Source organism: Vigna umbellata, chromosome 7 (genome assembly GCF_029865625.1).
Source record: "Vigna umbellata cultivar VRB3 chromosome 7, Vumbellata_1.0, whole genome shotgun sequence".
Lineage (NCBI taxonomy): Eukaryota > Viridiplantae > Streptophyta > Magnoliopsida > Fabales > Fabaceae > Vigna > Vigna umbellata.
Window position 1 is genome coordinate 1,680,300 of NC_142171.1, and position 10,709 is coordinate 1,691,008.

The window sequence follows — 10,709 nt, forward strand, 5'->3', positions numbered from 1 at the left end:
AAACAAACAACAAAAACAAAAAACAAAACAAAAATGATGAAAAATAAAAGGACGTCCGAAGTTCCAAACTCCTAAAGACAGTTGACTCGACACATTGCAGATGATTCTTGTTAAGACAATTCGACCGTCAAACACTTATTTGGGCCTTCATTATCCGTTTCTTTCAAAACCCTTTGACCTTTAGCCACGGTACAAGCCAATTAAAGTCCACGCCGACTGAAGAATGTTTGTCCTGATTTTTCTCATGAACTTAACTCTGGAACGAAATGATGTGGTGAATGACACAATCACTAGAAGAAGAGAAAAGCAGCATAAAGGAAAAATGAAAAAATATAATGTGAAGTCTTCCCGTCAAGAGAGAATCGTCAAACTAGGGCATTCCTCCCTACCTAGACCTGTCCACCTCTCCAAATCACACTTATTGTGCACAGCAAAGTTGGGGCAGGTTTGTAAGCCTTGATTGTTGGAATATTAACGACATCCACAAAACCATCATCCACAAAACCATCATTCACAAACCGTCATTCAGCCATCCACTTTTCATAACCATTTCTCACGCTTTCTCGGGTTCAAGCTAGTTTGGATGGCAAAAAGCGATAAAGGGAATTTGAACCAATAGTTACACTCTTTTCCTTTTCATCAAAGGGCTCACCATTTCTCGACATTATTTTCAATGAATGCATTTTGAATGTACATCGAGTTTGATGACAATATTGACAATGGGTTCCAAACATGGAATTTTCAAAAAAAAAAAAAAATAATAATAACAAATAATGAAAAAACGGAAAGAAAGAAAAAAAGGAGGAGGGCAAGAGAAGAGAACGAAATAAAAGGTCTCATGTGTTTATGCATTCATGCACCCTCGTGACATTACATCATACATTTCATGAGAAGCAAGGAAAGAGAAGTTGTGAAAAGTTTAACACAACCTTTGCTTCTAAGTCTCTTCAATGTTCGTATCAGTATCTACCAATGTTTCAAAATTTGAATACAAGTTTTCCTTCTACGACGGCGCTCCTCTGTAGGACAATCGTCGAACCTATGATCACTCTCATTTCATTATCCATAGGGTTGTTACACCCTCCACGAGGTTATTACACCTCATTTCATTATCCATAGGGTTGTTACACCCTCCACGAGGTTATTACACCTCATTTCATTATCCATAGGGTTGTTACACCCTCCACGAGGTTATTACACCTCATTCATTGATCCATAGGGTTGTTACACCCTCCACGAGGTTATTACGCCTCATTCATTCATCCATAGGGTTGCTACACCCTCCACGAGGTTATTACACCTCATTCATTGATCCATAGGGTTGTTACACCCTCCACGAGGTTATTACACCTCACTCATTTAATCCATAGGGTTGTTACACCCTCCACGAGGTTGTTACACCTCATTCCTTATCCATAGGGTTGTTACACCCTCCACGAGGTTGTTACACCTCATTCATTCATCCATAGGGTTGTTACACCCTCCACGAGGTTGTTACACCTCATTCACTTATCCATAGGGTTTTACACCCTCTACGAGGTTGTTACACCTCAATCTTTCATCCATAGGGTTGTTACACCCTCCACGAGGTTGTTACGCCTCATTCATTCATCCATAGGGTTGTTACACCCTCCACGAGGTTGTTACACCTCATTTCATTATCCATAGGGTTGTTACACCCTCCACGAGGTTGTTACACCTCATTTCATTATCCATAGGGTTGTTACACCCTCCACGAGGTTATTACACCTCATTCATTCATCCATAGGGTTGTTACACCCTCCACGAGGTTGTTACACCTCATTTCATTATCCATAGGGTTGTTACACCCTCCACGAGGTTATTACACCTCATTCATTCATCCATAGGGTTGTTACACCCTCCACGAGGTTGTTACACCTCATTCTTCATCCATAGGGTTGTTACACCCTCCACGAGGTTGTTACACCTCATTTCATTATCCATAGGGTTGTTACACCCTCCACGAGGTTGTTACACCTCATTCTTCATCCATAGGGTTGTTACACCCTCCACGAGGTTGTTACACCTCATTCTTCATCCATAGGGTTGTTACACCCTCCACGAGGTTGTTACACCCCATTCATTCATCCATAGGGTTGTTACACCCTCCACGAGGTTGTTACACCTCATTCATTCATCCATAGGGTTATGACGACCTCCATGAGGTCTGCACACCTCAAATCTCTTAGCCTTGTTCTTTTTGTTTTAATTTCCCTGTTTTTCCTTGTTCATTTTAAAGTCCAGACGAAATTAGTATTTCTATCTTTACTTAGCTTTTACTCCAATAATACGAAAATATCAAATTTTCATATTATCCGGTAATATCTAAGTAAAGAGGGGCAGCTGTCAACACCTAATTTCGTCCGGATTGACTAAATAATAGGTCGCTTCTTACGTTGTCCCATTCTATGTAATTTTTCTTGTATTGTTTTTCTTTCATTCTTTATTTTTATCTTATCTGGTTATTTATTTATTTTATTATTTTTTTTATTTTTTTAAGTTTACTTTATTATATTATATTACTTTATATTTTTTCTTTTCTTCCATTATTATTCTATTTTATTTTACTTTATTTTATTATTATTTTAATTCTATTTTCGTTATAATATGTATTATTACTATTTTGTTTCTTCTTACATTATTTCTATATTAGTTTATTTTACTATATTTTATTTAGTCTTTTTTTTTAAAAAAATTAATTTAAAAAAATAGAAATAAAAAATAAAAATCCTAGGGTCAATGAAGCTGCCCCTCCTACGACGCAAAGCGTCAGGCAATGCTTACCATGCTTACCATCCTGCGACACACAGTTATGCTTAAAATGAGCACATTCAGTGACAGCGTGAAAAAGTCTTGCTTCCTTTTACTGAAATTTGTTACGTAAGACTACAAGCATACATCAAAGGGGAAGATTTTTCGAACGAGCTTCTGCAACTAGCAACTAATACAGTGAAGACATGAAGAAAAAGAAAAAAAAACAAAAGGAAGATCCCAGAGGATATCCCAGAGCTCACAGGATGCAGGACGGGGAGAAGTTTGGGTTGGCTTTTTTAAAAAGGTTTTTCATCACGGTTATGGAGAAGGGGGGAGACCATCACTTAGAAGGAGAGAACACGGAGCCTTAGTGAAAAAACGAACAAAAACTTTCATTGCTTTCAACTCCATCCTCGGAACCTCGTTGCCGTCCAGTAACCCTGTTCACGTTCACTATATTTTTCTGGCACCTGCAATAACGTCGGGAACGAAAGGGGAAATTGAACCCAGTAAAGAAAAGGAGACTAAAACAAAAAGGAAAGTTTTATCTTCTCTTGAAGCTGCGAAGGTAAGTCTCCATACATCCAAGCTCTTTGGTCATGCTCGTTCATATGCTCTATGTATGTTGCCTTATGCCTGCTGAAAGATGAATGAAATTGTGTTCAATCAATGTATTCAGTTGTGTTTGCTGTCCTCTGTTAATCAAAATTGTTGTTAATCAAAACTGCACCCAATATGTAGTTTCAACAAAATTCATCAAATACAAATGACAGTGGAAAATGAGTATACACTCCCCCAATGTCGAGACTTTAATCTCCTCTGCTTGCACCTAGAAAACACTAAAAAAAACAAGAGCAGCACCTAGAAAACACTAAAAAAAAACAGGAACAGCACCTATCATCTTCATCTTTATTCTTCATTTTTCATCCCCAACACTCACTTCGAACACCCATCATCTTCATCCTTGTACTACGGCCAACACCCATCATCATCTACACCACGGCCTAACTCCCCTCACCCAATCATCGACCATCATCACACATCACCATAGCCATCTTGACACTCACGCCTACACAACACACCCCCATCGTTCCCAATCCCAGTAGACAAAACATCGATGGAAGAATCAATCAATGTCAAACTAATCAATAAATGACAAAAAAAAGGGAATGAGAAAAGGAGAGGGAAAAGCGCTTTCGTCCCCAGCACTGGCGGTGATGTTGGGGGAATGTTTAGCATTTGAAGAAATCCTCGAATGGAGAGGGAGGAGAGTGACGCTAGCGGCGTCGGTGAGAAAGCGAGCTCCGGCGAGGGCAGCAGTGGCCATCTTCGTCGGCGGTGGCTGGTCTCGTTCGTGGTGGTGGAGACTCAGCACAGAGGAGCAACGATCCTTCTCTCTCACGCGCAGATTGGTCCCGTTGATGATTGGTGTCGCCGGCGACGCCTTGGATCGAGTGGCGACGGCTCCGGCAGCGGGTTGCATCGTTGGCACGACCTTGGTTCGTGGTCCGAAAGGTGGCGTCGGCATGGCGCGGAGAGGTGAGAGTTTCTCTCTCGCGCGCGGAGAAGCGGGTAAGAAAGGGGAGAGGAGAAGCTGGCCGCGGCGACCAATGGGGTCTGTGACGGCGATCGACGTACCGGTGGCGTCCAGGTTTTGCGGCTGGCGGCGGCCGGTTTGGTCGAGGCGGCGGCGCGTGTGCGCGAACAGGCGGAGGTCCTTTGGCTGCATCGTTTGGGAGAGAGGCTCTAGGTCTCTAGGCTTTCTGAATTTCGGAATGAGGAGAAGAGTGGCAGAACCCCACATGCTTCTGCTTGGAAAAAAACCCTTGGGCCAGATCTAATTTTTTTTTTTTTTTTTTAAAAAAAAACAAAAAAATAAAAAAGACTCTATCCTCCCTTTGCACACACCCATCTCCCATGTACACCCCCATCCTGTTTGGGCTTAAGCCCGTTCGTTTCGGCAAACAAAAAAGATCTGAGAATGAAGAGGCCTTGGGCCTGTCGCTGACCCTGCCCTCTTTGCGCAACCCCCATTCTTCACCCGCGCACCCCCATACATCCGCAGTGCTGGGCCGAGCCCAAAATAAAAATCAAACAGTTTGGTTCTGCACCCCCTGTTATTCGTATCTCGAACCCCTTTCGACTTGGGTTTAGGCCCAGTCCGTTGTTAGAAACCATTTTAGTATAGACACCCCTGTTTCTCACTTCCACACCCCCTTTTAGCTTGGGTTTTGGCCCAGTTCATTTACAAAAAATAAAAAGGGTAGTTTAGACACCCCAGTTTCTCATTTAGGCACCCCCACTTTTTGTTTTATTTTTATTACTTATTTATTTATTTGCTTTTCCTTGTTTATTCCATTTTGTTCCCTTATTTATCTTATTCTATTTGTTTTTTTTATTTTATTATTTTTATTGTCGTTATTGTTTTTTTTTGTTTTTTTATTTTATTTTATTTATTTATTCTAAATATCTATTTATTTTAAAATGCATATTTAATAATACATAAAAATAAAATATTTATATATATATATATACAAAATTTACAAACATATTTTAAAAGGTTTAGGCACATGTGTGATCGCACGCATCGTCCTTGTGCTAAAACCTTTTCTTCTTCTTTTCTAGAAAAAAATACAAATACAAAAATATCTTAAAAGGTTTAGGCACACGTGTGATCGCACGCATCGTCCTTGTGCTAAAACCTTTTCTTCTTCTTTTCTCTTTCTGTTATAAAAAATACAAAAATATATTTTTAAAGGTTAAGCACACGTGTGACCGCTCGCGTTGTCCTTGTGCTAGAAACCTCTTCTTCTTCTTCTTTAATAAAATTACAAAAATACGTCTAAAGGTTAAGGCACACGTGTGACCGCTCGCGTCGTCCTTGTGCTAAAAACCTTTTCTTCTTTCTTATAAAAATTACAAAAAATATGTTTAAAGGTTTAAGCACACGTGTGACCGCTCGCGTCGTCCTTGTGCTAATAACCTTTTCTTCTTCCTTATAAAATTACAAAAAAAATACGTTTTAAAGGTTAAGCACACGTGTGACCGCTCGCGTCGTCCTTGTGCTAAAACCTTTTCTTCTTTCTTAAATAAAATTACAAAAAATATTTTAAAGGTTGAGCACACGTGTGATCGCACGCATCGTCCTTGTGCTAAATACCTTTTCCGTTTATTTTATAAAAATATATCAAAAAATATAAAATCTTCAAAAACTAAAAACAACACTTTCAAGCAAACAAACAATATTTCTACCCAGAACTACGTTATCCTTGATTCTCCATCAAAAGTGGAGATACGTAGGAGCAAGGCTAGTCCTTGTCAGGTTCACTTCCCAAAAATCCAAAATCATTTTCAAAACAAATTTTCAAACAATTTCCAAACAAATTTCTCAAACAGATTCAAAAGAACTACGTAACCCTGATTTCTCATTCTGAATGAGAATACGTAGGAGCAAGGTCAATCCTTGTCGGGCCCAAAAAACTAAAAAATATATTTTGTTTCTTTAGAATTTTATTTTAGGGGATAGTTAAACATTTTGGAAACCACATCACATTCGCGTATTTAGTTAAGGGTACTGCCTTCGGGCAGGCGCTGTAGGGTGTTAATACCTTCCCTACGCGTAACCGACTCCCGAACCCATAATCTGGTTTTCGTTGACCGTGTCTTATCATTTTATGGTTTTTCTGTAGTTTTCCAGAATAAACTATGGTGGCGACTCCAAATCTCTTTTCAAAACCCGTTCCTTTTTTGGATCGTCGTCCCGTCGCGATTCCGGTTGCGACACCTACGAACACGGAATTGCTTTCGAATATCTGGCTCTTATGAATGTTATGCAATGCTTATGAATAAAAGTAATGGTTGAAGAGTGTTTAAAGAATAAATAAGAAACTTAAAAACAGTTATGATGAAATAGGCTAATTCCACTGCTTTTCCAAGATAGATTCATCATCGGTTATTCACGGATAATTGTTCAATTGATTATTGTTTAAGTTTCAAATTAATTAAAGTACATTCTTAATTAATTTGAAGGCGATCATGCATTTAACCAAAGTAAATTCTCAATCAAATGCAAAACCTTTCTAGATTATTCACAATAAATTCAACCAAAGTACATTCTCAATCAAATTTTATTGTGTTTAATCATGTCTATTCTTAAATCTCCTAACCAAATTAAAAGTTAATCAATCAAAGTAAATTCTCAATTGATTATAGTTGAAATTATTACTAATCAACCAAAGTACATTCTCAATTGATAGTAAAAACCATTTAATCATATGAAAGTTGCTAAATTAAATCAAAGTAAATTCTCAATTAAACCTAGAAACCCTAGAACTCATATAATCAATATGCATGTAGATTCAAACACATTATGATGCAAAAATCTTTACTTTTAACAAGATAGAGAGATGAAAGACATAGAGAGAACAACTTAAATCAATAATCAAAGTAAACAATTGCATTAACTGAACGTAACCTCAGAATCCATCATGGAATTACAGCAGAATAGCCCTAGATGCTTAGCTCTCCATGAATGGAGTTGAATACAAGATGAAAGAAAAGTGAGAGGAGTATGAGAGAATGAATGAATTAAGTGAAGTCCCCTTTTTCTGCCTCCTTTGGGTCTCTTTATATAGGCTTGATTGGGCTTGGACTCTGAATAGTTTGTTGATAAGATATTTTCTATTGATATGTTATATCTTTCAAATATTCATTAGATTAAATTAGTTTTAAAAAATATTTGATAGATATTAACTGAATTATCTTATATCCTATATCTTCCAAATAACTAAAAGATTTAGATAATGATAAAATTATTTGGAAGATATTTTCTGTTGATATTCCCAAATTAAATTCAACAACTGAATTTTATCTTTTTAGATTTTCTGACTTTCCAAAATTACACAAATGCCCTGTAATTTCTTCTATCTGCACTTTAGCCCGTTCTGAATTTTCCAAATAAAATCTGATTTTGGGCCTTGAATTGCCATTTGGACCAATAAAACTTATATTCTCAGCTGCACAAATAAACATTAGAACATCCAAGAATAATTTATGCGCTAAAACTCACTTTTTACGTGTCTTTATTTCCCAAACCCAACAATTCCAATCATCACAAATTCACTTAAAATCAACCATTTAAGCACAATTATCCCATCAAAAATTTGAATTTTAAAGCATAAATGTGGGCATAAATATGCACTCATCACACCCGCACACTTATCCTTTTGCACTCCTAGGCAAAATTGATTAATTCCAAGACTTTGTTCTAAGTCATTTTATTCCATATTTGCATTTGAATCAAAAGAATGAGTAGCACTAGACATAGATCAATCATCTAGACATTACTTTGTCATGGACATGCAAATGAAATCACTCTATTCTTCACACATAAGTGGACCTTTTTGAATTCCCAAGAAAATAAAATATGAAAGATAACACTCAAGTCAATATGTATCTATTCCTCTCCAACTCTCTCAAGTGTTTTTGGCTTGTGTTCACACTCAAAATACCCATGTAAGTAGACACCCTTGATATTAACAAGACACTATCATTCACATACTTCAGAAAACATGCAATTATTGATCATGACGGCTTTTTAAAGGTTGTATTGAGGCCAAGGCAAAGGTAGGAAATTTTCTTGGAATTTCTGAGCTTTTGAAATTTATATAGAAAGAGTAATGACACTTGATTTCAAAAACAACTCTATGTCTTGCTCTTTTAAGGAAGATTTTTTTTCTTCTTTTTTTTTCTCTTTTGTTTTAAAACTTCAACTTTTCATCTTCCTTTTTACCCTTTTTATTGTTTTGTACCCACACACTTATTCATCACTTTACTTCTAACAGAATCCATTACTCCTTCTTCTTTCCTAAGGTAAGGAACATATGATTCTTCTTTTCTCATTTGACAATGACTGGAAACAAGAAAAATAGGCTTAAGGCTCAAAGGGGGTTCCAATGGATTAATGTTAGGACAAGTTTATTTGGCCAAGTAGCTAAAATAAGAAATGCCTCAATCATATCAAATCATGCATATTCTCCTTAGTTGCACAACACAGAATCAAGCTAACTATTAGAGTATCAACAAAGCATGGGCAAATCACACAAAAAAAAAATAGGTATGGCACATGGTGGTCCATCCTTAACATTAAGCCCAAAACTCACATGGTTTCAAATTTCTTTCACAAAAGATTTAATCAGGAAATTCTCAAGTCAACTCAATCAGCAAATCATAAAAGCAATCCACTCATATCAACATGACTCATTTTTTTCTTCTTCTTGAATTCATGATCATTCATTTCAAACTCTCAAATCCAATGCAAATATTTATTAAAAACAAACAAATTAGACAAACAAAATAGGGAACAAAATTAATTGTTTCCCCACACCCCCACACTTAAATTATGCATTGTCCTCAATGTATGCCTTATATATAAAATGCAAAGAAAAAGTATGAGGGAACTTACCTCCTTCATGGTGGAAGGAATGCTAGTAGGACTTCATTGGAAAAGTCATCCTGGATAGGAATGTTATCTTTTCCCTTTTCAATCCTACTAAGATGGTCAACTACTACATTATGTGACCTACTTCTGTCTTGAATAGGAGTCAACTTGTCCTTCTCGTTCTTGACCATTGCGATTCCATATTTCTCGGGAACCACATGTATAGGGCCTACCCAAGTGCTGTCAGAATTTGAATATATAAGACCTGTTTGTAGCAACTTGGTGTCCTTTTTCTTTACAACCCCCATCAGTTGAGGATTCAGTCTTCCTTGAGGTTGTCTCACTGGTTTAGCATCCTCCAAAAGTATTCTATGCATGCAAAAAGAAGGGCTAATACCAGGAATATCTGCTAAAGTCCACCCTATTGCTCTCTTGTGGTCTCTGATAACCTGTAATAGTTGTTTTTCCTGCTCATCAGTAAGCAATGCAGATATAATAACAGGGAGTTTCCCATCCCTCTCAAGATAAGCATATTTCAAATGGGACGGTAAAGGTTTCAACTCCAAAATGGGTGGCTGCACCACAGATGGCAAACTTTTACTGCCTAAGGTAATCTTAGCCACCTCAACATCACACTCAGACGCCATAGAGGTATCATCTATTAATACCGCGTCCTCAATATTACCTGCTTTACAGTTTCCTTTTTCGTCCAAAATTAGGCACGATATATTTGAAAAAGAAAAATTGTTTACAACATCACTTGATAAATCAATACAAAACAAATAATGATCTTTAATCTGGTGCTTCCTAGCTTCCAACACGTTGAACCGCACCTTCTCGTCTCCTATCTCCATTGTCAATGATCCTGCATGCACATCTATCTTGGTTCGTGCTGTCATCATGAAAGGTCTTCCCAAGATAATAGTTGTTGGACTGATTCCTTCATCATCCTTCATGTCCAAGATATAGAAATCTGCAGGAAAAATTAACTTGTCTACTCGGACAAGGACGTCCTCAAGCACACCTGCAGGGTTAATTGTGCTACAGTTGGCCAGTTGAATGACCACACCAGTAGTCTTAAGAGGTCCCAAAGATAGAGAAGTAAACACTGATAAAGGCATTATATTTATGGAAGCCCCTAAATCTAGCATGGCATTGTCAAACTTTGAATTTCCAATAACACAAGAAACAGAAAACATACCTGGATCCTTGCATTTTTGCGGTATTTCAATATGTTTCTGAATCAAGCTTGACACATTTCTTCCCAAATTCACAACCTCATTATCCCTAAAACGCCTTCTATTTGTGCAAATTTCTTTCAAAAACTTGGCGTATTTAGGAATTTGCTTAACAGCATCTAACAAAGGAATATTAATCTCCACCTTCTTGAAAATATTTAAAATCTCTTGGTCTAATTCCTCCATTTTTTTGTTTCTCGGCTTCAACCGATTTGGATATGGAGGAGGTGGAGAATAAGAAGAAGAAGAAGTTTTAG

General features: G+C 37.3%; 1 protein-coding gene across 1 annotated transcript; it reads right to left on the reverse strand.

Annotated features, from left to right (window-relative positions):
- Window positions 1-2,856: 2,856 nt before the first annotated feature.
- On the reverse strand, window positions 2,857-4,594 carry LOC148194916 (uncharacterized). The gene is made up of 2 exons (XM_088094970.1): window positions 3,358-4,594; window positions 2,857-3,245 (listed from the first exon to the last, which is right to left on the reverse strand). The coding sequence occupies exon 1, from the start codon at window positions 4,577-4,579 to the stop codon at window positions 3,917-3,919; it is 663 nt and encodes a 220-aa protein (XP_087951096.1). The 5' UTR covers window positions 4,580-4,594; the 3' UTR covers window positions 2,857-3,245; window positions 3,358-3,916.
- Window positions 4,595-10,709: the final 6,115 nt, after the last annotated feature.

What these genes read in the sequence shown, in the direction of transcription:
- LOC148194916 (XM_088094970.1), bottom strand. Translation starts at nt 4,579, where the DNA reads ATGTGGGGTTCTGCCACTCTTCTCCTCATTCCGAAATTCAGAAAGCCT.